At 58.9% G+C, this 26,278-nt stretch overlaps 1 protein-coding gene across 2 annotated transcripts in view; it reads left to right on the forward strand.

The window, feature by feature from the left end:
- NOTCH1 (notch receptor 1) overlaps positions 1–26,278 on the forward strand; it is a 44,274-nt gene that overhangs the window by 3,672 nt on the left and 14,324 nt on the right. For both annotated transcript variants that reach the window (XM_074890995.1, XM_074890996.1), the window contains exons 3-15: positions 15,690–15,952; positions 16,344–16,682; positions 19,910–20,032; positions 20,207–20,440; positions 20,564–20,719; positions 20,822–21,007; positions 21,442–21,555; positions 22,157–22,270; positions 23,313–23,546; positions 23,846–23,956; positions 24,726–24,918; positions 25,169–25,314; positions 25,621–25,734. In XM_074890995.1, the coding sequence (XP_074747096.1) occupies positions 15,690–15,952; positions 16,344–16,682; positions 19,910–20,032; positions 20,207–20,440; positions 20,564–20,719; positions 20,822–21,007; positions 21,442–21,555; positions 22,157–22,270; positions 23,313–23,546; positions 23,846–23,956; positions 24,726–24,918; positions 25,169–25,314; positions 25,621–25,734 (2,327 nt within the window). The remainder of the gene's footprint in view (positions 1–15,689; positions 15,953–16,343; positions 16,683–19,909; positions 20,033–20,206; positions 20,441–20,563; positions 20,720–20,821; positions 21,008–21,441; positions 21,556–22,156; positions 22,271–23,312; positions 23,547–23,845; positions 23,957–24,725; positions 24,919–25,168; positions 25,315–25,620; positions 25,735–26,278) is intronic.

A 26,278-nucleotide genomic window follows, 5' to 3' on the forward strand; every position in this document is an offset into this window, starting at 1 on the left:
GATGGCTTCGCGGGTTATTTTTGCAGGAAACCAAGGTGTGTGCTCTCAGTGTGTTAAAGCGCCTGTCCCGTGCAGGGTACGCTCCGTGGGCGATGGGGGCAGATATTAGAGGTGCTGCCAGACTGGAGGAGCTGCAACTTTCCAAGGTATCTGATAGCAGCTCGCAAAATCCCGTTTTTTCACTTGTTTGAATATCTCTTTACGAGGAGTTTTGCTTCCAAGCTTCTTAAACAAAGCAGAGCCAAGAACACAGATACCAGACGCAGAAAAGCTTGGCACTGCCCTTTGGCGCCTGCGTGAAATGCACCATTTTGGCTGCTGGCCACATCTCCGCTCGGCCTGGCACTTAACAAAGTTTGGCCATAAAGCCCCATTGTGCTGCCCCCACAAATCCAATTAGAAAGTGGAGTGAAATAAATAGCGTACGAGGGAGACGCTACTCCAGCGGACAAGCGTCCCGGCGTTTGTGGCGGGAGAGAGCTAGTTGGGTTATGTGAAGACGACTCTGATAACACCAAAACCGAGTTATCAGCCCTGTTACGGAAAGGGAATCGCTGGTGTGAGACGAGGAGCTTTCTCTGCCTTTATTATTTTACAGCGATAGTTTGTAAAACTCCAGGTGCCTTATCTTGCTTGTCCCTTTGCCAGGCGGTCCGGGGCATGCAGAGCTTTAATTGAATGGAGGGGACTGAGCATTTGATCGGCTGGAGGGCTCGCGACAGAAGCGGCCTAATTAAGCCGCCTTTGGAGCTGCTTTCCGTCTTGGCAGGGGTAACCAGGTCTTTCAGTGCTGGAAGAGCAGCAGCAGAGTTTCATGGACCTTGCACGGACCCCAGCTGAAGGCGCGGGGTGTTTCTGTCCCATGCGTGGCACTTGCATCGGATCCGGAGCTTTAAAAGGTCGGGTCTGCAGACGGTGGCTGCTGCGGCGGTTGACGTGTGGTTTCGTGGCGCTGGGGAGCTGTGGCTTTCCAGAAAAGGCACTCGCCTTTGACTAAGGCATTTTCCCAGACAAAATGAGAAGGTTTTCCAAAAGGTCCTTTTGACTTCTAGTGATAGCTCCTAATTAGACTGTTGGATAACTGTAGTTTTGACTGGCATCCCTGCAAATAAGTAGGGCTGATTTTAGATTGCTGTGCCATGTGACATTTATTCCCAGGACCTCCCTTGCTCCGCTAGTTAAAAGCAGATGGTATGAGAGAGGGCTGAGCTTCAATCCCCGCTCCACCAGCCTTTCACCATTAAAGTCAGAGGAGCTGCGTCTGGGTTGTCATACTCTTGCCCAGAGAAGCAAAAGAGACGGCAAAGGAAGAGAATAAGTCAAATTAATCACTAGGCTTGCGCTGAAAAGGGGGAAAAGTCAGTTTGCTAAAGTACTTCCTCTGTTTATGAATCAGCGTGGCGTTGTAGTTCAGCCGGGGCAATGGCTCCTGAGCTGGTGCCCGTTGCCACCACCAGCTTCCACAGGCAGCGGGCCAGAAACATTAGAAGAAACATTCAGAGGGGGACCGTAGCGGGAAGACACGATTATTTTAGCTCAAAACTTTTTCAGGAGACAACCAGGAAGGCAGAGGAGTGATCTGAGCCCTGCAGTTCTCTGTGCCCTTCAAGTTATTCAACTACTCGGTCATTGTTATCTCATTGTAAAGGGCGGAAGTTTCCTTCTGGTTTGGTTTTTCTCATGTGCTTTAACCCAGCGTTATTTCCATGAAATAATAACAAAGAAAAAAAAAATGCAGTCTCCGTGCTGGAGAGGAAGAGGGTGGAGTGTTGAACAATCAACCAGAGGAAGCTCTTAAAGAAGTAGACGAGCGGTGATTCAGCCATGTTGAGAACTCTTGATGGCTCTTTCGAGTCTGATCTCATTCTCGGAAAGAACAAGGTGGAAATGGGTAAGAGGGTAGATTAAAAATACAAAAGCGTCACCTGTTGCAGATTCCAGTGGAAGAGAAACTTAGCTCAGAAGCCCAGCTGGTGAGGTCACCGGGACAGCAGCAGGATCTTTTAGCTCTTTTCTAGAAGAATCTCTGTTTACATCTCTCCTCTCTGCAAGGCGTCTTGATGGTTATCAGTTGTCTCAGGTGGTCCCGCTGACTCCTGCTAACTTGCCTTGGGATTTTATTGGTTGGGCTGAGTTTTTTCACTTGATTTTTCTCATGGCTTGGATACTCATGATGGCTGGAGGGCTGTGCTGCCTTTGAGCAGGGGCCAGCAAGGGTCACGTTCAAGAGGAGATGTCTCAGTAGGTCCCTCAGCAGTACCTGCAACACGGAATGAGCAGGAGAGCAGGGGTGATGCCTGCTGAGATGAATTTGCTCAGGGGCTTCCCAGGATGCAGGACAGTTGAGGTATTTGCAGCAGCCAGCATCACCTGAGATCAGAGGGGCTGTTCCCTGCCGGATACTTGCAGCTGTTAAATGTGTGATGAAGTGCACGGGGCTCTGCTCCGTGTACAGCTTCTACAGAAGCTCACTTTGTCATACAGGGTATGTTTTATTCCACCAAAATCTCTTCCATCTCAACCACCTGACTTGCTGTCTTCCTGCCTGCTAGAAGCCACGATACGTCCATTTGTTCCAGCTGATACTACATGCCCTGGTCTCACCTCCAAAGCTGTTACAGTTTATTGTATGTAGCATGAGGGAGACACGTATAAGCCATTGCAAGACCGAGCTATTCACCAATTAAGGGCTTGGATAACATAATCAGAAGGCAGTTAGCAAGTTTTAAAATAACATTGTTTGGAAATTAACCTGCTTTTTCCAGGCCTGGAGGGGTGGTGACCCTTGTTTTGCTCATGTTGGTAGGTGTCCCAAATGGTAACGGCATGTGTACATGAGCGGAATGTGAAATTTATAGAGCATCAGTGTGTTTAACGAGGGAGTAGCCTCGGGGTGCAGTTATAGAGAGCTGGTAAGCTCTGGATCTGGATGGAGACTTCTCTGTGGTTAACGTGTTATCGAACTCCAGGTGAAGGTTTTAGACCATGTATTGGGGCTGTGGAGTGGAAGACCCTCTGGGATACAACTTAAACCCCCCCCCCGGGAAAGCAGACCTGCAGTGGGGTTTCGGTTGTGTCCCGCCAGCTCCTGCTGCCACCCAGGATGGGGCAGCACCACGGGGCACTTGGGCTGCTCGCTCACTGCTCCCCAGGCTGGTCTTGGGCTGACCTCCTCCTGCAGCTCTTCATTTTGGGGACCAGGGTTAGAAAGACCATCAGGCCAGAGAAGTGAAGGTTTGGGGTGATTCCAGATGCCTTCTGAATGGTCTTTTCATCTCACTGCATGCCCTTGGCATGCAGCGTCGAGCCCCAGAGCCTGGAAGTGGCTGTGCTGAAATCCTGCAGGTCCCTGAAGTTGCCCTGGTGCCCTCACGAGCCTGGATTTGCTTGGGGAAAGAGGCATCCCAGCTTCTCCAGCCCATCCATCCACAGAAGGGCTCCATCCTGCAGTGCCAAGCTCCTTGGGGTTGGCCTCAACACGTATTGGCAGCAGCAGGTCGGTGTTGCCACCATCCAAGGGCTGCCAGCCATGGGCATGTTGGGTGCTCACCAGCCCAGTGCTGTGCTTGTGCTTTGGTCTGGGGTAAAACTGCAGCTGCTCACATCGGCCAAAGATCTAGAATGAGCTACTCTGATGTTGAGGGGGGCATCTTGCTTCTTGGGTATCTGTATGTGGAGGCATCCAGGAGCAGAGAGGTGTGAGGGTTAGGGCCCTGCTTTGGCATCGCCAGCATCAGCAGGGTCTGATCCTGATCAGAGTTGCAGAGCAGGGGCTCTGAAGGGCTGAAGAAGCCCCAGTTGGGCTTAATATCACAAGTCTCTTTGCCCATCTATCATGTGTGGTGTTGGGATGTCTTTGCAGCACTCTGCTAAGTCTTAGTGACACCAGACCATGGCAGCTCCCATCTGCCTGTGCCCCAGCACAGTTAGAGATGCCCACCTGGGGACACCCCAGTCTTTACTCTGACATCTGAGTCTCACTGGTAGAGCAGCTCGGCGCTGCTTCCAGCTGTCCGCCTGGCCGAGGTGTGACGGTGCCCATTCAGACTTGCACACGCTTGTCTGAACTCTGCCTTCCTCGGTGTGTGACAGCGACAAGACCCGTTGCAGCGCCTCCGTCTACAGCTCTAGCTTGTGTCCAGTGGGTCAGGTCCCCTCCTCTCACCTCCCCGTGTTGGCAAGTAGCCCATGGGCCAGGATCTTCAGGGTGGTGTTGGGGTTTCCACATACATCAAGCGAGGTCTGCTTAGTGCCTCAGTTTCCCTCCATTTGCTGGTGCTTATCTGAACATCAAAACCTGTTTTGGTGCAAGATGGGGCAGCACAACCTGCCAGGTGCCTCCTGGCTGGTGGAGGTGAATTAGGTGATGGAGGTTCCCGTTGGTAAATGCAGTGCTTGGTGCGAGAGGTGCAGGATCAGGACCACGACTAAAGCCTGTGTGAGGGGTTGAGGATGGGGGGGAGACGTTTGGCTGGGCCATATAGGGAGCTCTGCCCCAGAATAGAATATTTTCAGTTGGAAGGAACCTACAATGATCACCTAGTCCATCTGATGGGGCAGCATCCTGCCCGCTGCCCCACGCACAGCGGGGTTGGTGCTGTGCTCATGGCCCGTGATGTCCCACATCTGGGTCTGCTGTTGGGAGCATGATGCCGGTGAGATGTGAGCGGTTCTTCCCTCGCACAGCAGTAATTAATGTCTGCTTTAAGCTTTCACCCGTCACGTCCTCCCCTTCCCCCACAGCGAGCTGGAGTTAATATTGGAAAAGTCAGTTAAACAGTTAATGTTTAGGCCCTGGTTATTAGGCTTTTGCACATTTCCAGCAAAGAGAGCGGAGTTGCATTTTAATGGGAAACTTTCACGCTCAGTCAAGTTGCAAAAATTTATTTGCGCAGAAGTCATTTTCTTTTAACAGGTTTTCACCCTAATTCCCTTCCCCAAAATCTGAATTTAATGGTATTTATATGGGAAATGGATTTATTAAGTTTTAATGATGCTATAACGTTGCCCTTACTTAATAGAAGGGGCACGCGGCCATGTGGTGGTGGGCTGGGCGCCGGGAGGAGCACTGCTGGGCTGGGGAGCCTGTGGCTTTGGGCTTGGTCTAAAGGCAGTGTAGCTGAGAGCAGTGCCAGGCTTTACTGGGACCTCCAGGGCTGTGCAGGATCAGGCCCAAGGCTGTTGCAAGGGATTCCTCCTCATCCTCCTCTTTGGTGTGATGTGACACTACCTGTGTCCACCACGAGGAGCAACCAGAGGAGGGTCTTCACTTTCCCAACTTCTCTGCCCCATGCAGGGCGATGGGGACGCGAGGACCTTTCACACCCCACCAGCGTCACTGCCTGAGAGGCTGAGTGTTCCTGAGCGGGCAGTGGTTTATTTTAAGATGGAAATTATCTGCTGTGGATGAGCAGCCATGGAGGAGAGCACGTCCCCAGCGCTCTTGCCCCACCCGTGCATCCTTGTGCAGGGGGATAGGAAAAACACCCTCCCAAAGGCGCTCACGGCCGGTTAACCCATGGAATATCTCCTCTCGGGGCAGCTGGAGGAACGTGGCTGTTGGCAGCGGGATGTGCAGCGCCAGCGCTCACACCCGCTGCCCCGTCGGCAGCCGGAGCCCCATGCGCTGGCTTTGGGGCGGGCTGGGAGAGTGACCCCACGGGGGAGCGGCCGGGAGGATGGGGGGGGGGGTCTCTCCCCGGCCCCCAGCCCCTATTAAAATGTTAGACACAGACCTCCAAGTCAAAAGGCAGGGCGACAGACGGCCCTTTCACAGGGCCTGCTGCTCCCCACAAAAGGGGGGTTTCCAGGGGAGGGGGGCAGGAATGCGGGCTGCGGCCGGAGGGCAGAGCCGCCACCATTGTCCCCACTCCCTCGGCGAGGGCGTCATGTTGACACAGGGATTTCTGCCGGCAAAAGGTGTCGGAGGCAGAGTCTTCCTTCCCTCCCGCCCTCCCTCCCTCCCTCCCTCACCGTTTCCTTGGTTAAACTTGGCAGCAACAGAGATCCCAGGAGCAGATACCCATCAGCTCAGAGGTGCTTTACGTCCCTCAGACCATGGTTTCCAAGGGGCCGAGGTTTTAGCTGCTGATAACTATTTTTGGGAGCTTTGCTTTGCTTGCAAAGAGAAACCAGCAGCTTCACGGCTGTGAGGCTGGGGGGGACTGGATCCATCGCTGTCCGGCTGTTGCCATCTTTGCCCACTCCCTGTCTCACCAAAACAGCCCCGGCACGAATTGCTCTGGCTTTCGGTAGGGTTTGTGCCACAGGGGCACCTGTGTGCTCTGCAAAACCCCCCCTCTCCTCCTGTTTATAAATATCAGAGCTAAATATAGCTTGTATAAACTCTTGTTGGCTGTTCAGATCCTAATCTTGGGTTTTATGTTCAGGATTAGAAGAGTAGGATGGTGGGGTCACGCGTGTCCCGGGTGGGAGTTTTCCATATTTGGCTCTCAGGCAGCGTGGTGTTTAGCCGAAACTTGGTTTGAGGGGGAAAAGGAAAAAAAATGAGAGTTTATCATCGCTTAGTGAGATGGTGACACCAGCACTGTGTATGCGCCAGAGCTCCTGGGAGCAAGGCAGTGTGGATTCGCCCTGCACGGGCAGCAAGTGTGGGCAGCAGTGTCCAGAGCAGGTAAAAATGGGCATTTACCCCAAAAAGGATGGAGAAGGGAGAGTGGCCTCGGGCATTTACCCCAAAAGGGATAGAGAAGGGAGAGTGGCCTCAGGCACCAGCAGTGCTGGGCTGGCGGGTGGCCCGAGGAGGTGGAAATTCCTCATCTCCCCCAGATTCCAACTTTGCCTTCTTCTGGCTTAAAGAATAAAACATTTTTGAAGGGAAAACGTTTACAAATGAAAAGTCAAAGCAGGGAGCAGTTGCAGCGGGTGCTCTCGAATGCCACAGCTGCTGGGCAGCACCGTGGGGGAGAAGGAGAGCCGGGTAACTTAATGGTGTCTAACAGGCATTGCTTGAGGAGCTGGCCTGGGATGCTCTTCTCCTGCCCTGCAGGAGGGTGGTGGGACCATTTGCCAGCCTTGGCCCGGGTTGTGTTCCCTGGGGATCCTCTGCTTGAAGCGCATCCTTCATGGTCACCCCATAAACGGGCTCCTCCAAGAGAAGGAGCAGGGACTGGGATGAGCGGGGAGAGCAGAGCTCAGCGCAGGGCAGCCCGCTCCCACAAACAATGGGGCTGTGCGGATTTACACCAGCAGAGGATATAAAAAACATCAACTGGGGAAAAAAAATATTTCATAGCAGCCATTGTTGAGGGTGGGAATGAGGCAAGTTTTGTCTTGGTCTCTTCCTTCGACATCTTTCATGTTTGTTATGAATGAAGCTCCATTGAAAGGCAGCTCCTTCCCAGGTAGCCGGTTACCACCCGGTGAATAGCCTGGCCACTTTGCTTAGTAATGGAATTATATTGTTTTTCATTACAATGGGAACTTTGATTCCCAAACTGTCCTGACTAATGTCTGCTTAAGAAACAAAGCCTTTTTTTTTTCCCTCTCCCCTTCACACTGGTAGGAGGAACAGGGCTCTAGCACGTTTTTCCCCACTCCTGTCCATGAGTATATCCAGCTTTGGGAATTCCTTTAGTTTCTCTCCAGATGAAAGTCTGGGTCTTAAAATCTCAATTAGATGGCTTGGGCTAGGTCAAAAATGAAATGGAACAAAAAAAAACACATCAAAGACTTCGGATTGCAGTTTGCTTTTTTTAATTAAACAAGACTGGAGATCTGCTCTTGCTTTATTAACCTGATGTCACTCGAAGTAACCTGCTGCTTTGCCAACCACCCTCCCTGTGTGAAACTCTGGTTTTTTCCCAGGCTGGTGTCCCAGAGTGTTTAATAAAGCCGGGCCTGGATGGGACTTCATAAAAAAACCACCGGTTTGGTCTAGCGCTGGGTTTTGGTGCTGGCAACCGCGTCACAGCTGCCGGAGATGTTTGTGGGGCCGTGCCGGCGCCGCGGGAGCGTGGCAGGGCTGGCAGGAGTTTTGGGGTGCGTCGCCCAGTCGGGGTGCCCCACATGGGTGAGGGGGAGCTGGGCAGCTCTGCCTTGGCTCTCCGGGGAGCTGTGGCAAAGCCTTTGGTTTCTCAACAGACACATGTGCCAGAAACCACAGAGCAAAGCTGCAGGTGAGGCGCGGTGAGCCCAGCCGTGCCTGCTGCCAGGAGGGGGCTCAAGTGGCCCCCTCCAGCCCCTGGCTGCCAGGGCAGGAGGGAGCATTCCTAGCCCCACATGCCCCAGGGAGGTCTGGACAGTGTCCCAAAGTGTGCCTTGTCTCCCTGCACCCATCTTCCTTCTGCTGGCTCCAGGGGTGCCATGCCACCCCGAGCAGGGTGGCGATGCCAGGCCAGGAGCTGAGCAGGAGATGAGACCGGAGCACAGGGTGTGGAGCTCCGTTTTCCCAGTGGGACCATTTTCCAGGCCTTTTTGCCTTCCCCTGGCTCCAGTGCGTGCTCCTGTGCTTGGCGGGGTGTTTCCAAGGTGGGCTGACGCCGCTGGGAACGTACGCACCTGCGGTCCTCGGTGATGCTCCATGAAGGAACACAGGAGAGGCTCGTGGGGAGACAGTGGAATGAGGAGGAATGGAATAGGATGGGATGGGAAGATGGAGTAAGAAGCAGATCTCTTGGTGACATGGAGACATATACCCAAACACCAGCCTTTTCTCTGGTCAGATTGGAGCTGGGGGAGATCAGGATGGCCCCCGGGCTGGCGCTGAGCAAACATGTCTCAGGGGGAAGGGTGTAACTTCAGGAGAAAGTTGGGGTGTTGCTTCCAGGCTGTGCCAGGCGGGAAGCCACTGGCACAACTGGAAAAGTGACTCTTGTGTGTGGATGCCTGATGGAAAGCAGCAAGCTTAACGCCCAGGGTCTGCAGGTGCTGGGGGTGTGCAGGGGAAGGGGTGAAAGCTGACGGTTGTGGTTCCCGTTCGTAAGCCCAAGGATGACGGTTACCCCGAGAGGTGTGGGGACGAGGGGGTAGGGTCGTGTCACCGCTCTGTGGCTGGGAGCAGCGTGCAGTGGCTGTGGCCCTGTGTGCAGCCAAGGGAGACTCTCCCGCTGGTTATTTCTCCTTCCCTCAGCAGTTGCCAGCAAACATGTGAAATCTGAGTGTCCTGCTCATGTTTGGCCACTTGCTTTGCTCCTCAGGGTCCAGACTGCGCTGGCTCAGGTGTCCGCTCGGTCATGCAGTGTGTTTGCTGGTGCAGAGGGTTCTGCGGGGGTGATGGTCCCTCGGTGGGGACCCTCTGCACCACACAAGGTCACGGTCATGGTTTCTGAACCACCTCTGAACCACCTCTGCCGGGGTCTCTGGGGCGCAGGGAGGGCGGTTTGTCTGGGGTGACTGTTCTGGGCTGCAGGTACCACAGAGCAGAGACCGACATCCCCCACAGCCCAGCCTGCGCCTGGGGATGGGTGTCGGGGCGGGGGCTGCTCCCCCTCCCCGGTGGGGCAGACCCTGCACCCAGCGCCTGGGTTCACTGCTACCCCAGAGGCCGTGGGTTCTCTCCTGGCCCCATTAGTCTCAAGTACCCCCAAAATGGGGCTTGAGTAAAGGCTTGAGCCTCCCCTCCTCAACTTTCCCACGGTGCTCATACCTTGGGGAAAACAACCGCAGGCCGTTTATGCTTCCAGCAGATGAGGGTGAGGAAGAGGTTATGTGATAACAGTGCAGATAAGAGGCAGCTGGACGTGGGGCCAGCGGCCAGGATGGGGCTCCCCACCAGCCCCCCCCCCATCTCCTCCTGCAGTGTGGGGCTGCCCCCAGACCTGCTGCTGTCATGGGATGGGGATGGGGGACAGCCCCTGCCTGTCTGGTGGCTGTGCTCCAGCTTACACCTGGTTTTCATTTTGCTTGTTGGTTTATTTTGTGTGCTTTAAGCCTGAGGTGGGTTTTACCTCCAGCCCTGCCACGATCTCAGCCCTTGGGAGGATGCCCTGGGGCTGGGCAGGAGAGTGATGGGTGGTGTGAGCGCGGCCATTCTCAGCTGTGGGGTGATGCAGGCTGAGCCCCCCACATCCAGGGCATCCCCCATGCCCCTCTGAAACACCCCCCGGTCCCCGGGCTGCGTTTGTGCAGGGCTGACGCATCCCAAATTTGAACAAAGCCCCCGTGCCGCCATGCGGGAGCCGTGCCGGGGCAGGGTGGGCTGCGGGAGCGCCTGAGTGTCATCTGTGCCGGCTGTGGCAGATGGCAGCTTAGCGCAGAAAGGAAAACATTAGTCTTGGGTCAGAGGTCACAGAAACATCTGCCTCGGGATGCTTTCAGTGTCCGCATTGCTGCGGAGGGACAAAACCTGTTGCTGGTGGGTTGGAGGAAAAGCCTCGCGCGCTGCAAGTGGGGAGGGAGCAAACAAAGGGCTGGCGGCGCACACGGAGCACCCAACGTGGGGACCGTGGGCTAGTGGGGGTCGGGTAGGGCACCCCAGCTCTGCCGGTGCTGTTCCTGGGGTGAGGGGGTGCTGGAAGCTGCGGTGCCCAGGCAATGCAAAGCTGGGGCAGTGGCATGGCAGCAGAGCTTGTGGGCTCTCTGATATTTCTGTGGCTCCTTCGTGCTTCTGACTATATGGTCTGGCGAGTTTTTTGGGAGCCTTGCTGAAATAACTGCGGCGTTGGGCCGTTGTTTGTAAGATGTTAAGGATGTGCAGCAGACACAACAAATGCACGTGCCCACGCTGAGGAGATCCAGATTTGGCCTGGGCTCAGCGCTGGGAGCGGGGTGGGAATTTGGGGCCGCTGTTCCTGTTCCCAGGCCATCTCCTGGGACTCACTGTCTGACCTTGGACAAGGCCTTCTCCATCACCCTTCACATCGCCCGTGAATCGTGCCAGAGATTTATGGGTCGGGAGCGCGGTGCATTATTAATTGCGCCTCCCCCCTCGCAGCAGTTTGTGCTCCGGGTGCGGGTGCTCGCTCGGGGCTGGTGTGGAGGGGGAAGATGCGTCGCAGCTCGGTGTCGTGGGAATCCAGCCCCCAGCCTCTGCCTGACCCCCGGAAACAAAAAGCCACCAGGATGGACATAGCTCCAGACGCTCAGGGGGTGTAAATCAGGGTGTTTGCACCTGCAAGGAGCCCATACAGCATCCCCATCCGCAGGGATGGGGACCAGCTGCTGCATCGCTGTCCCCTGTCCTGCCTGGTGCTTCAGTGACAGCCCCAGTCCCTTGGTTAGGTCATGTAGAAAATATCCTGGAAATGAAGAGTTGTGAGACTGTCCGCCCTGACTTGATCCTTGTGTGGGCACAGTGCTGGGAGAGGGAACATCATGGATTGGAGCAGGGCCATCCCGGGGTCGGGATGCCATCACCATCTAAAATGGCGGGGTGGGTCACAGCTGGAGCGTTTGATGCCTCTTCAACAGGTTAATGAATCAACGGAAACGTTTCTCAGCTGCGTGCTCAGGGGAGGGAGAGACACCAGTATTTTTAGCCATTCCTGCCTGGGTTGGGAACGGGCGTGCGTCATGCGTGGGGCTGGGAGTGTGGCCGTGTTGGCTTCTCCAGGGATTTCACGGAGGCTCCTCAGGACCCCGGGGAGCTCAGCCACCTTTCACCACCTTGAAGCTGGTTTCTAATGGCCCTTCTGAGCTGTTTTGATCCTGGAGCACCCGCCCTGTCCTCTGCCAACACATATATCTATAATTAAAGCATAGCTTTAATGTCTCTTATGCTAATCTCCATAAGCTGCTTGGGGTTTGGTTTGGGTAGCCCTCGCTTGGGAAATGCCAAAGGAAAAACCACAGGGTGATCTTCACCTGGCTGAGCCCGCGGGGACGTCGCATCCTCCACGTCTGCTCACCTGGGAGCCCTGACGCCACTACCCGCCGGTATGTTTTTTACAGAAAATAAAGCTTAGCTCCCTGGGCTGAACTCTAGGAGAGGTTTTTAGCCCCTGGAGAAGTAGGTGGACACATGATGAGGTTGCCGCACAGCTGGAAGCTGAACCTGGCTCTGCTGAATCCAGCCTTTCCAGACCTGGGAGAGCTGAAAAATAACTACGTCTTGGCCTTAATCTTCACCTGGTTTTTGATCTCTTGCTTTGCATGCGAGGCTTGTCTCCAGGCTTCCCTCTGCAGCTGGGACTCTCTAAAGCCATTGAGGTTGTTGGGCTTTTAAACGCAGCTCCAGAGTCTCGGGCTTTGAGTGATCTCCGGGACTCATGTGGGGAGGAAACAGCAAAATTCATCCATGGCTTTGGTCTGCAACCATGCTCTTCCCTGCCTCATCTCAGACTTGCTGTTGCAGATGTGGGCAGGAATAGCATCGTTTCTGTGCAGAAACATCTACAGATGATGCAGGAATGGTGTCGAAGCCGCCGGGTGCGACGCTGCTCGTGGGCATGTCCCTGGCACTGCCCTGTGCAAGGACAGGAGCGTCTGGTGTCCTTGTTTTGTGCTCTTGCTGAGCAGCAGTATCACTGTCGTGATAGTGATATCCTTGCTGTCAGAGACCTTTTGCTCTGAAACCTTGAAAAGAAACCGAGATGACTTAGAAACCGTGGAAGGAGTTTGCGAAGGCTCCCCGAGCTGGTGTGGTGTGTGCAGTGGGTACGCGAGGGCTGTCCCCGTCCCTGCCGCGGCTGTGCTGGTGATTACAGTGGTGACTGCAGGATTTTAAGGGTGCCTGTGTTGTATTGCTTTTCTTCTGAAGAGTTGCTTCACCAGCACTTCTCAGTGCCTGGAAATACCCTCCTTGCAAGGAGGAGAGATGCGATGCATGAGCGTACCCTGGTCCCGCCTGCCCACGTGTGCCCATCGCTCAGCTCAGACCCTTCCGTCCGGGCCGAGCCCTTTCCCCGGCGTCTGCCCCACCCTCACTTCTTGAGCTGATTGCCTCCATAAACCAGCTCTTAAACAAACAAATAGAAAGCCATTTAAAAAAAATCTGCAAACTCCATGAAACTTGAGGGCTTTCCTGAAGCAAAAGCCTGGAAAGCACCCAGGCAGCCCAGCCAGGCGTGGGGCAGCCCCCAGCCTGGGCACTGCCCGTGGTCCCAACCCCGCTGTGCCTTCAGGCGGGGGCTCCCCTGCCCCCCCGGCAAGTTCCTCCAATCACTAATTAACCTCCTGGCTAATAACCGGGGCCTTGGGCTGGGCTCTGCTCCGGCTTCCCATCCATGAGCTCAAACCACCACTTGCCTGCACTGAAATTGGAAACGGTCCGAAAACTAATTGGGTGGGAGGGCTTTCAGCTCCTCGCTCGGCCTCATTTAAGCCCCATGGCGCAGGAACCCCAATCCCAGCGATGGCTCGGCCCGGGGTGCAGAGCATCGCCTCCCGCTCCCGGCTGCCCACCGCCGCGAGCCAAAACCTGCGCCGTGGCGGTTCCCGCGCGCTCGCCGTTCCCGCGCTGCCCCCGAGGCTCTTTGTCCAGCATTAATTTATTTTTTTCCTTATTCCTTCTTTTTTTTTTTTTTTTTCCCCCTCCGCCTTTTTCTCCCATTGGAGAATCTCGTGACACTTCCCTGTCCGCCAGCCGCCGCGAGAGCCCGGAGGATTGTTTTAAGAAAAAAAGCGTGTGTGGTGCGGGGAGGCGGGGGAGAGCGGTGCTTTTAACAGATGACTGCACACTTGAGCGGTTCGCCGGCGACATGCCTGTGCCGGCCGCCCAGCCCCGCACAATGGCCCCTCTCAGGCGGCCATGGCCCCAGCCCTCGTCTTCCCCGGCGCGGGGCCGCTGCGCAGCCACCCAGAAGCGTCGCCCCACGGCCACGGCGCCCCGGGCTCGGAGCCGCCGGCGAGCCGGGCATCGGCCGCAGGCGCCGGCAGCTGCTCTGGCTCATTAGGATGCACACCTGCTCCCCGCCGCCCTTTGTGTGCCGAGCAGATGCCCTGATTTATTATTATACACATTTTCTTTTTCATTTGGCCTGGATAATGCCGTCTCATTAACTCAAAATGTCTCCGAATCCTGACAAATTCTCACACAATCCCCAACAATGAAATCAGAATTGGGTTAAAAAAAAAAAGTAGGGGAAGAGGAGAGGGGGAGCAGGGCCGAAACGTGGTCCTGCCGCCCGCGCGGCAAAGCATGGCGACTCCGGGTTGGGGCTGGCTGAGGGTGGGGGTTTGCTGGCTGTGCTTCACCTGGGGAACCCCATGTTCTTGTTTTGGGGTTTGCAGGTGAGCGCTCTGCTCTGCACCTGTGGTGCAGCCGCGTTCCCCGGGAGCCTCCCTGCTCACCCCAGGGGAGCTGCCTGCAGTGGGAGCCTTGGAGGCCACGCACGAGGCTCAGGGACTCAAGGTCCCGCCAGCTTGGGTGGCAACGGGTGTGAGGACATGGTGGCTGCCTGGAGCCCCAACCTACCAAAGCACAGTGGGGACCAGCCCCCCCGTCCCCGGGTGCTGTCGTCTTCCCCAGCCATCACCTCCAGCGGCGGTTGCCTTACCCCGAGCTCGCAGCAATGCATGCAGCCACCCCCAGATTTATTTCTGCTGATATTTCCTCTGATAGCAGCCAGCAGCCCTCATGAGCTGAGCACGGCGTGTCCCACTCTGCTGCGGTGGCGTTGCCATCGCGGTGTGGGACAGCAGCGTGCTGGCACCATCTCGCTCCTCCCATGCCCTACTCGCGACGGCTGCTTGGTGCAGCCCAGCCAGGGCAGAAAATCCCCGTCTGGAAGCGGTGTAATGTGAGCAGAGCTGGTTGGGGACAAAACACGTGGCATCTCATGTTGCAGACGTGATACAGGAGATGCCATGCGGGAGGGTTTGTGCTGGGGAGGTGCTGAAGAGCCTCATCCCCAGGATCTTTTTTTGATGTCAGGTGCCCTCGGATCTCTCTGTGCACAGCTTTGCCTCATCCTCCCTCTCCTGGGGGTCAGCTCCCCCCTCTGCGGGGTCCTTTGCTGGCCTCATGTCCTGCCCAGCCTCTCCGGGGTGGCCATGGGGATTTGCCCTTGCAGCATGTCCCCATCGCCTGCCGTGGTCCTGCAGCAGGCAGTTGCTCCAGCCCGGTTGGCCAATGGTGACAGATGGTTGAGCTGGTGGCCGCAGCGGGGGGCCTTTTCTCAGGGCCCCCACGCAGAGGGACGCAGCAGCCGGGGCCATTCGTCCCTCCTTGCACAGGGTTTGTCTTGGGGTGGAAGACCTCAGCCGGCTGCGAGGAGCAGAAACGTGTCCCACCTGCTACCAGCCAACGCCGAGCCCATGTTTGATCGTGTTTGAGTGATTTCTTAGGATGGAGGGAGGGTAAAAATCACCTTGGTGGAGTAGGGACTGTGCTGCAGGCGGGGATGGGCAGGGCCACAGGGCTGTCCCCATGCTGCTTGGCCCCACGGGCCACTGCGGGGTTTCCTCTCCCATGGGGTCTGTCGGTGCCCTGAGTTGGGTGCGGGTATGGGGGGGGCACCTCCTGGCTCCACCACGTCCCCCCCTTGTGCCTTGGTTTCCTTTTCAGTGACGGGGGGGTGCCAAAAAAACACATTGCAATGAGAAGCAGGACGGCGGCGCTGGAGGCTGCGGTTTTGCAAGTCGGTGCAGGCCCCTCGATGGAGGACGCCTTTGTTGTCAGCGCCTCTTTCATCTTCCTCCTCTCAGCCCAGCGCGGCCAGGGCAGAGCCTTGCCAACACCAAACCCAGCGAGCCGCGATGCCGTGCGGGTTCAGGCCGGAGGGAGGTCCCTGGGTGCCCCCCAGCCCCTCGGGGCCGATGGCGCTGACGGCGTGTCTCACCCCTGCTAGGTGTAGCGGTGCCTACGTGGGCGAGCGGTGCCAGTTGCCCAACCCCTGCCTGAGCTCCCCCTGCAAGAACGCCGGCACCTGCATCCCGGTCGTGCGCGGCAGCACCGTGGACTACACCTGCGCCTGCCGTTTGGGCTTCACCGACGAGCTCTGCCTGACGCCCCGCGACAACGTCTGCCTCAGCAACCCCTGCCGCAACGGGGGGACCTGCGACCTGCTGACGCTCAGCGAGTACAAGTGCCGCTGCCCGCCGGGGTGGTCAGGTGAGGCGGTGTCACCGCGTGGCGTGGGGACACAGTGGCCCGGCTGGGACAGGGAGAGAGGGACAACTTGTGACAGGGCTTGCACCTGGAAAACTCCCCCGGGAATGGAGAAGGGCCCTGCCTCTGATTTCGGCTTCCTCTGGAGCTGGGGGAAAGGTGGGAGGTGGTCGGCAAACCCAAGTCAGGACTTGGGAGGGTCTGTGGCTGGGTGAGCTGCAATCCTCCTGCACGGGTGAGGGTTTTATGGGGACAGAGGTGGGGGGAGTGAGCTGCAACCCCTGCGAACACAGTCCCAGAGCTGGGAGTGCACCCCAGTGCAAAGATCACTCCCGGCAAAGAGCCTGAGCTGCAGTTTGCATCCTCATCCTCCCTCCCTCGCTGCCCTCCCCAGGCAAAACCTGCCAGCAGGCCGATCCCTGCGCCTCCAACCCCTGCGCCAACGGGGGCCAGTGCGTCCCCTTCGAAGCCCACTACATCTGCCGGTGCACCGCCGGCTTCCACGGGGCCAACTGCAAGCAGGACGTAAACGAGTGCAACATATTGCCACCCGTCTGCAAGAACGGCGGGAGCTGCACCAACGAGGTGGGCACCTACCAGTGCTCCTGCAAGCCGGCGTACACCGGGCAGAACTGCGAGCACCTCTACGTGCCCTGCAACCCCTCGCCCTGCCAGAACGGGGGGACGTGCCGCCAGATCGGAGACACCACCTACGACTGCACGTGCCTGCCAGGTAGGGGCTGCTTCGGAGCAGGGGACAGGGATGGGGGGGGACCCTCTTGCAGCGCCTTTGCCCCCCTAAGCAAGTAGTGCCTGAGCTTCCCCTGAGTTATGGCTCTGGGAGGGACAAAACCAAGGGGCTGTGGGCTCACTGCGCCATGTGTGTTCGAGAAGATGTTGGGCAGCAATGCCCGAAGAGGAGAGGTCATCTGGGGGCTTTTTATACTTGGTGATTCACCAAAATAGCTCTTCCAAAGCAACTGTTTCAGCAGAGGCCCCTGTGCGGATGCTCATATTCCAGAATAAGAGTGCCTTTTTCCGCTTTAGCTTAATCCACTTCCAGAATGGAATAATTAGCCCGGAATAGCTATTTTGGAAAGTTTCCGAGTGCAAACGGAGCTGGGGAAGGGAGACCCTCTCCGTGCTCATTGCTGCTCCCTCTGGCAAGCGCCGGAGCAGCCCAGTGAAGTTACAGCCTCTCAAATGAAGGGCTTTTGCAGGAGGGGGCCCAGCGGGGGCTGTTCCAGGAGCTCAGCGGGGGCTGTTCCAGGAGCTCAGCACCCTGTATGGGAGCTCAGCACCCTGCAAGAGAGCTTGGCACCCTCCATGCCAGAGGAGAGAAAAGCGGCTGTGAAAGGGCCCCCTGACCTGGGCAAGCCCTTTCGCTTCTGCTCTCGGGCAGCGGCCTGCAGCGCGGTCAGAGCAGGGAGTGGAAGGGGCTGGGGAAATGAAATAGTGGAGTTTCCTGCCAGCTCCTCCAGGCTGTGCTTGTCGGGGGGGGGCAAGTGCCGTTTCTCAGCCGAGGCAGCCACGCTGGCCAGCTGTGGTAGATGCGGAGGGGACACGTCCGCCCTCTCCCTTGGAAGGAAGCTGTGGGCAGTGCTCAGCTGCCTGAGAAATCTCTCGTGGGATTGCTTGGATCTCCTCTGGTCACCCATAGCCCCACAGGAGCTTCTCTGCTCTGCGCCCTTGGCATTGCCGCGGGGAGCTCCAGCCTCCCTCTGCTGAAACTCCTGCCCCACCGCCGCTGGGGATGTGCCATTGGGGTGGGGACGGGGTCTCCCAGCTGGCCCAGACATACCCGCATCCTGCTGGCAGCCCGGCCCGGTGCCAGGGGAAGATGCGCCATCCCCGTGGGGCAACATGGGGGATCTCGTCTTGATCTCTGACACAGGCTCAGAGGTTCAATCCCCTTCCCGAAGCTTTTGGCTGCGAGAACTCAAGAGACTCATTAACCACCCAAAACACGCAGGGTCCTGCAGGATCTCCTGTTTCCCCTCCATGCCTGCTCACCCAGGCTGGAGCAAAGCTCCTGTCCTTAGGGGCAGCGAGGTGTTGGGGCTGACAGGGTGAGTAGTGCCGGGGAAGGAAATTTTTCCTTCTGGGATGAGCCAGTGTGGCCGGGAGCTCCCAGGGGCGATGCTCTGCCGGAGCAGCTCCGAGCCCAGGCCCAACGGAGCGGCATTGCCGCAGGGACGGGCAGGTGGAGGGGGCAGGAGGAGCAGCGCTTGGCCCTGCCCTGCCATTCTGCTGACAAGGCACTTCCCCAGAGCAGCCCAAGCGTCGGGCACGTCGGGATGAGGTAGGGCCCCGGGGGAGCACCTCTGCTGTGGGGGGGATCGGCGCTTTCACACCCAGCTGTGGCTTCATGGGCCGCTTCCTGGAGATTTGCATGCTGCACGAGCTGGTTTGCCTCCCGCAGGGTGGCACAGCACGGCCCCTGCTTTGGGGGGGATGGGGGGGGTCCCTCGGCACCTCCGCCATCCGGCATGGCTTGTTGCAGGAGCTGCATTGGCTTTGGGTGGAGGCAGGAGGGACAGAGGGGCTGTTTCTCATGATAAGAGGGTGATTGATACGCTGGTATGCAGCACAGCAGACCTGAAACAATGTCCCCTTTTCATTCCCGGAGAGGCCTGGCCGTACCGGGTTTCTTCAAGTTAAACTAATCTGGGCTGTTTTATCATGCCATCGCTGTAGAATGTAACCCTGAGTTTAAAGTAATTGCAGTACTAATTACTCATTCGGATGGTTCAAAATGAGTTAATCCTGGTATCTAGGACATTGCCAGTTATTGCTGTTCAGTCTCAGCCCAGCTGCTTAAAAATGAGGTGCAAATCAACGTTATCTGCTTTGGACTCCTACCAGCAATCGTAAATAGCTGTTGCTGCTCCTCATGGGATGGGGCTGAGGCTGCGGGGGGAGAGGAAAACACGGCCCTTCGGAGAGAGTGAGGGGAAAACCCCCAGCTGGGCCAGGGTCTGGGGTCCCGCAGAGGATGAGCTTGGGCACCCTCTCCCTTCCCCGTGGAGGCAGAGGTGACGCAGCGAGCTGCCTGCGCGGGGGAGCAGCCTAGTCTGGACCTGCAGAATGCCTTGGGGGGTTTGGGGGAGCTGCAGGTGCACGCCGGCACTGCAGGGAGCTGCTGCGGGCTGGCATCGCTGTTCCAGCCCTGAGCGCCTGCGAGGGCTGATGCCTGACGGCAGTGGGGTCGGGGGCTTTGGGGGTGTTACGGTAAACGCAGCTCTTAACCCAAGTGATGGTTGGAGGCGGATGGCGTGGCCTGGCAGAGGCCCTGAGAAGGGCCTGGCTGTTCCATTTCTGCAGCGGGGAGGAAGGGGGGTGGCGGGTTTCCATGTGTGCGGCACTATCGGGTGGAGACAATCACATAAACCTGAGCAGCCGCGCTCACCACGCGAGAGGCGGGCTGGGATCAGCGCAGCACCGCGTGGGGCGGTGGTTCACCCTGCCAGGGACTTGGATCCCCCTCCGGGGGAAGCGCTGCTGATGAGGCTCTTTCCATGTGAAATTAAAAGCTGGTGATTCAGCACCAGGTGCCGCAAGCCTTCGTGGGAGCAGCTCTGGTTCATCCCAGCTTGCCGAGGAGCCGGATCCTCCGCTGCTCGGGGCGAGCGTCTCCAGAGCTGGGGGGTTTGGCAGGCGAGCCCTGCACCGGGGACGCCTCGTCTGCCCTGCGCGGAGGAAGCTGCTGCCACTTGCCAGGCTCCAGTGATGGTGCCCTGGCAGGGAAACCTGCGCGGCAGAACCAAGCCCTGGCAAAGGCAGGACAGGGCTGGGGATGAAACCATGCGACTGGCTTCAAAGCTGAGCTGGCAGCGCCTGGCACAGGCTCGGCACCCAGTAACGAACAACCTGCCATCGGCAGGGGGGTTGGTGGGGGGCCGAGGCAGTGGCATGGCTGGTTGGTTGGTCAGCATCACGGCAGACGTCTCCTCTGCACAGGGTTCACGGGCCAGAACTGTGAGGAGAACATCAATGACTGTCCGGGCAACAACTGCAAGAATGGGGGCATCTGCGTGGACGGCGTCAACACCTACAACTGCCAGTGCCCGCCCGAGTGGACAGGTAACACCACTGCTGGCAGCGCGGGTGGCACAGGGCTGGGCTGGAAGGATGGATCCTGCCCCAGGGAATCCCGGGGACCGGGTAGGGAGAACCGTCCTCCTTCGCCACGACGCTGCTGGAGCCTGCGGGAGCTGGGCAGCACCAGCCTCACGCAGGTGTCCTGTCCCCTGGCAGGTCAGTACTGCACCGAGGATGTGGATGAGTGCCAGCTGATGCCCAACGCCTGCCAGAATGGGGGCACTTGCCACAACAACCACGGTGGCTACAACTGCGTCTGCGTCAATGGCTGGACGGGCGAGGACTGCAGCGAGAACATCGATGACTGCGCCATGGCCGCCTGCTTCCACGGGGCCACCTGCCACGACCGGGTAGCCTCCTTCTACTGCGAGTGCCCCCACGGCCGCACAGGTGAGGCCCTGTCCCATCAGGGTGGCAGCTCCCCGCGTGTCCCCTGGCTCCTAGCCAAGGTCTTGGTGCCCGATGACATGTGTGCCCATCACTCTTGACATGCACCTGCCTTTTGCTGCCCAGGTTTGCTGTGCCACCTCGACGACGCCTGCATCAGCAACCCCTGCAATGAGGGCTCCAACTGCGACACCAACCCCGTCAACGGCAAAGCCATCTGCACGTGTCCTTCGGGGTACATGGGGCCAGCCTGCAACCAGGACGTGGATGAGTGCTCGTTGGGTGAGCATCGGGGCTGAGCTCACGCAAGTGGTAGAGGAGCAGCTGGGGAAGGTGCCGGTGCAGCCAGGAATGTGTCCTGTGAGCCACACTTGTGTGTTGCAGGAGCCAACCCTTGCGAGCACGCAGGGAAATGCATCAACACCCAGGGCTCCTTCCAGTGCCAGTGCTTGCAGGGCTACTCGGGCCCTCGCTGCGAGATCGACGTCAATGAGTGCCTCTCCAACCCCTGCCAGAATGATGCCACCTGCCTGGACCAGATTGGGGAGTTCCAGTGCATCTGCATGCCCGGTGGGTGGGCAGGACCCCTGCCCCGGTGCTGGGTGCGGGCAGCGGGAGGGCTCCGGGTGCCCCTGAGCTTCAGCTCGGTGTTGGTTTGGGTGAGGAGCCACGGGAGGTGTGTGTGCCTGGGGACAGCACCAAAAAGAAAGAGCTTGGTAAAGATCGGTCTCCCGCAGCGGTGGGGGGACGGGAGGTGAGAGTTGGGCACCATCAGCCCTGCTCTGGACTCCTCCTGGCTGGCTTGGATCAAGCCAAGGGCGGGGAGACCCAGGGTGGACAACCATGGAGCAGCTTGTGCATCCGGTCCCACCACCTGAGAGTAAAGGCTCAGCTCCTGAGAGTAAAGATGGGGGGACCACTTGTGCCCTGGTGTAACCTGCCCATCCCGCGTGTTGTGGTGGCCCTGTGCCGCGGTGCTGACGGTGTGCCGCGTCTCTCTGCAGGTTACGAGGGGGTTTACTGTGAGATCAACACGGACGAGTGTGCCAGCAGCCCCTGCCTGCACAACGGCAACTGCCTCGACAAGATCAATGAGTTCCATTGCGAGTGCCCCACTGGTACGTGGCATCCGTCCCGCTGCCATCGCTGCAGAAACAAAGCTGTGATGCATCCCGTCTCGAGCCGGGAAGGAGCCAAAAATGGGCTTCTTAAATTTCAGAGCCCCCTGAAATAGGGAGAAGGGGCTGAGCACCTCTCGGTGCTTTTGGTGGGGAGGTTCCCCTGTTGCAGCAAGGGGCTGAGCCCTGTGCAGGCGATGCTGCTCCGGGTCGGGCCCATGGGAGAGGGGAAGGAGGATTAAACCCCACGGCTTTGCACTTGAAAAGGCCCCTCTTTGGGAAGGAGGGCCGGGGGCCGGGGGGGGCCGCACCAGCGGCTTTGAATGTGGTGTCAAAGTCACGGGGTGGAGCGGAGAATGGGGAGACGGTTAATCTGTGAAAGGAGGTTTTGAAGTTCAGAGACTTTGCTCCTCTAGAGATGTAAATAAGATGCTCTCAATGGCGGGTTGCAGCCCCGCATTCAGGGCCCCCAGCAGCCGTCCCCATGGAAACCCAGCGCCCCGGCCGGGACGCGGGGGGCCCGGCGGGATCTGCCCGGCGGCGGGGGGAGGCTGGCGGCTCCAGCCGCTGCGCGGGGACGTGACTTCTCCCTCCGTTACAGGCTTCAACGGGCACCTCTGCCAGTTCGACATCGACGAGTGTGCCAGCACCCCCTGCAAGAACGGGGCCAAGTGCGTGGACGGCCCCAACACCTACAGCTGCGAGTGCACCGAAGGTGAGGGGTCCCTGCGGCTCGGGGGGCTCTGGGGGGCCACACTAGGCGAGAACAAGCCACCTTCTGCCCCATGATGTGCCATAAAATTAATTATTGACAAGGACCCACCTCCCCAGGCACCTGCTGTAGGGGTTGTCCCCAAAACCCCGCCAGTGGGCTTGGTCCCTGCTTGATGGGGCAAGGACTGTCCGTGCGGAGTGAGTCGAGCCCTGCTTGCCCACCAGCCCCAGAGCCAGGCGTAACGAGCCCGGCGCTCGTTAGGTGTGGCCCTGCAGCAGCCGTCCCGCCGTGCTCCCCGCCTCAGCGGCGGGCGGCAGCGAGGGGGAAGGCAGGAAGGAAGGAATAAAGCTGCCTCTATGGGGACGCAAGGTGCAGGGCTGCGGGGGCTCGCCGACCGAAACCCAAGGAGCGGTTGCACAAAATGATGACTTGAGCCCTGGTGGCAAACAGTGGCTCTTTTGTGGAGCAGCTCCCGCCAGAAATCTTCCAGCTGAATGGCCTCTAATTAGTGTCTTGCTAATGCCAAGCCCCGATGAAAAGCTGCTATGTGGGCTTGGCGGGGTCTAGTCAAAGCTGTACTTTGTCCTCAGCTCTCCACCCCCAAACCCGGCGGGGAGGGAGCCGGCCAGGAGAATAGGATCTGCCGGGGGGGTTATTATTCGGGGGTGCCTGCGGCCGGCCCCCTCCTCCCCGCGTGCTCCAGGACGAGCTGCAGCGAGCGCAGGGCCCCGCTCCTGAGCCGAGGCGGCTTAATGCAGGTCATTGTGCACCCCGGGACAAAGCCCGCGAGCCGGGGTCTGACCGGCCCCACCGCCAGCGTGCTGGGGTGCTCCCTTGCCTGCGCCCCGCTCCCGGGAGTCCTGGGGCTTGCAGCGGGGCGGGTGGGCAGCTCAAGCCACCCCGGTGCGCTGCCTCACACCTGGCCAAGGTGGGAAGGAGTGTCCCCCATCCTGACTCTACATCCCCCATCCTGACCCCACATCCCCCATCCTCACCCCGTGTCCCCCATCCTGACCTTGTGTGTCCCTCCCGCTGGTGGCAGGTTTCTCGGGCGCTCACTGCGAGGTCGACATCAACGAATGTGACCCCGACCCGTGCCACTATGGGACCTGCAAGGACAGCATCGCCACCTTCACCTGTCTCTGCCAGCCCGGCTACATGGGCCACCGCTGCGACATCAACATCAACGAGTGCCAGAGCCAGCCCTGCAAAAATGGGGGGACCTGCCAGGACAGGAACAACGCCTACAACTGCCTCTGCCTCAAAGGGACCACAGGTGAGCAGGAAGGCTCCCCCGGGTCGGCTGTGCCACGGCACCCCAGTCCCATCCCTGTCCCCAGGCGGGTTGGCCCTGGACCACTGCCAGCAGCCACCCCAGTGCCGGGGCTGGCCTGGGGCATCCTTGGTGAGGACAAGTTCTCCCAGTTTGGTGCCTGGCTCTCGCAGGAACCACACCCCAGCCAGGATCCGGGGAGCCGTTTGTGGCAGAGGCGCTTTGTTGTGGAGCCAGCAGGCTTCATTTTTGCCTCATCAGTGGGGTTGGGGACCCCCTAACAGCACCACTCTCCTCCCCAGGGCCCAACTGCGAGATCAATCTGGACGACTGCGCCAGCAGCCCCTGCGACTACGGCAAGTGCATCGACAAGATCAACGGCTACGAGTGCACCTGCGAGCCGGGGTACACAGGTGAGAGCAGGTGGCCACTGCAGCACCCTGGGGACCTGGTCCGGATCCTTGCGTCGGGGAGCCCTGGGACATCCCCTGTGCCCATGGTGCAGGGATGCCCGAAACTGGTGGTGCCCCACGCAGCCGGGGCAAGGGTGCAGCCAGGAGGGGAGATGCTGCCATCCCACTTGCTGGAGGTTTTGTACCTTCCAGCGCTCCTGCTTGTTCAGGAGAGTGACCCTGGCTTAGGCTGAAATCAAAGGGGTGTCTGGTGCTGTGAATTCGACTCCTGCTGCACCCACTCCCATGGGTATCAGGTTGCCGCCTTGTCCGACTGGTTTGTTTGATCCCTGCTGGAAATGGCAGAGGCCTTTGATGGGAGCAGCCCCCACCTCTCCCCGCTTGCACAGCCCCTTGTCCTCCTGCCCACCGGGAGCCACAATAAAGCCTGGCTTTGTCGGCTGCAGCAGGTAGGGTTACAGGCTGAAACCAGCTCCCTTCGTTACTCCCCCCTGGACCAAACGAGCCCAGGGCACAGCCTCTTCCCAGTCATGTTTAATTAAGCCAGGCGGGCGATGCAGGGGTGTGAAGTCACCCTAGCCGGAGGGCAGTCCGCTCCTACGCGGCCAGCACACGTGTGCCCAGAGAGTCGAGCCTCCGGCAGCCGTTCCCTGGGTGGCTGGAGGGGGACCTGCCCAGTGGGTGTCCCCTGGGAGGCGGCCTGCACCCACCGTGCCATGCCGTGCGTCCTGTGGGGTAATGTTTCCTGACACCCCCCTCCCTTTCCCAGGGCGCATGTGCAACATCAACATTGACGAGTGCTCCAGCAACCCTTGCCACAACGGGGGCACGTGCAAGGATGGCATCAACGGCTTCACCTGCCTCTGCCCCGAGGGCTTCCACGACCCCAAGTGCCTGTCCGAAGTGAATGAGTGCAACAGCAACCCCTGCATCCATGGGAAATGCCACGACGGGCTGAACGGGTAGGCTGGAGGGTGCGGGGGCTGCTGGGGGGCTGCTGGGACCAAAGGGCCACCCAACAAAGTCAGGGTTAGAGGTGGGGCAAGCAGCCCTGTGCCAGTGCTTGTCCATGCTCTGTGCTAGTGCTGGGGGATGTTTCCCTGCAGGGGCACGATTAAGAGCTGGGGTTTGGTGGGTAAATGATGGCTGGTGTAGCCAGGAGGGCCAGATCGGACCAGATCGTGTGCTTTACACCCCAATTTTTCCCCAAAGCTACAGGTGTGACTGCGACCCAGGCTGGAGTGGGACAAACTGCGACATTAATAATAACGAGTGTGAATCCAATCCCTGCATGAATGGTGGCACCTGCAAGGACATGACCAGCGGCTACATCTGCACCTGCAGGGAGGGCTTCAGCGGTAAGGGTGCAGCCAGGGACGCTGCCCCACCCCCCCCACGCTGGGTGGGAGCTGTGGGCTGGGTGTCCCTGTGATGCCAGGTGGGCTGGAGGCTTCGCTGTAGGGGTGGTGGAGACCCCAGATCTGGCGGGGAGATGTGGTGGCAGTGCAGAGTCTGAGTGCCCATGCCTGGAGCTGAGGGCAGGAGGCTCTTCCAGAGCGATGGGTGGGCCATTGCCATTGTCCCCATGTCCCCACTGTACCCTTGGCCCCCTCCCACCAGCACACCTCCCTCACAGCCACTTTTCTCTAATTTTCTTGACACAGGACCCAACTGTCAGACCAATATCAACGAATGTGCTTCCAACCCCTGCCTGAACGAGGGCACGTGCATCGATGACGTTGCCGGCTACACCTGCAACTGCCTCCTGCCCTACACAGGTGAGGGGGAGCACCCTGTGCCCCCCAGGCCCTTGCCAGGGCTGTGCGGGGCTGCTGCTTTGGGTGTGACAGCAAATGGGTCCCTCTGCACATGCAGCGAGGCAGCACCAAGCGCGGAAGCTTCCCTCGCCCTGCCCTGCCATGGGGCTGCCCGTGGCTGGGGCTCCTCCTCCCCATGTCACGGGCAGCTGGAGGAAATTTGGAGGAGCTTTGGGAAGCGGCCAGCCAGAGCTTCCTCCCTCCTCCTTCTCCTCCTCCTCCTCTTGGAGGGCACCGAGGCGGTGGCTCTGCTGCAGCCTGCACCCAGGGCAGCAGCACGGGGCGGCCGCCCCACTCACACCCCGCTGCCCCGGGGGGGTCGGCGCTGCCGGTGGCCCCGTTCTTCTGCCACGATGCTTGCGCTGGAAAAAGCGAGCTGAGGCTGAGGGGCCGGGAGATTCTGCTGAGCCAATTCCTGTTTGCTGGCCTCCTGCTTCCGCTCGCGCAGAGCAGCAGCCGATGCACAATTGCAGGAAGCCATGAGCTGTTTCCTGCCCTCGGCAGT

This window comes from Strix uralensis, chromosome 21 (assembly GCF_047716275.1).
Source record: "Strix uralensis isolate ZFMK-TIS-50842 chromosome 21, bStrUra1, whole genome shotgun sequence".
Taxonomy (NCBI): domain Eukaryota; kingdom Metazoa; phylum Chordata; class Aves; order Strigiformes; family Strigidae; genus Strix; species Strix uralensis.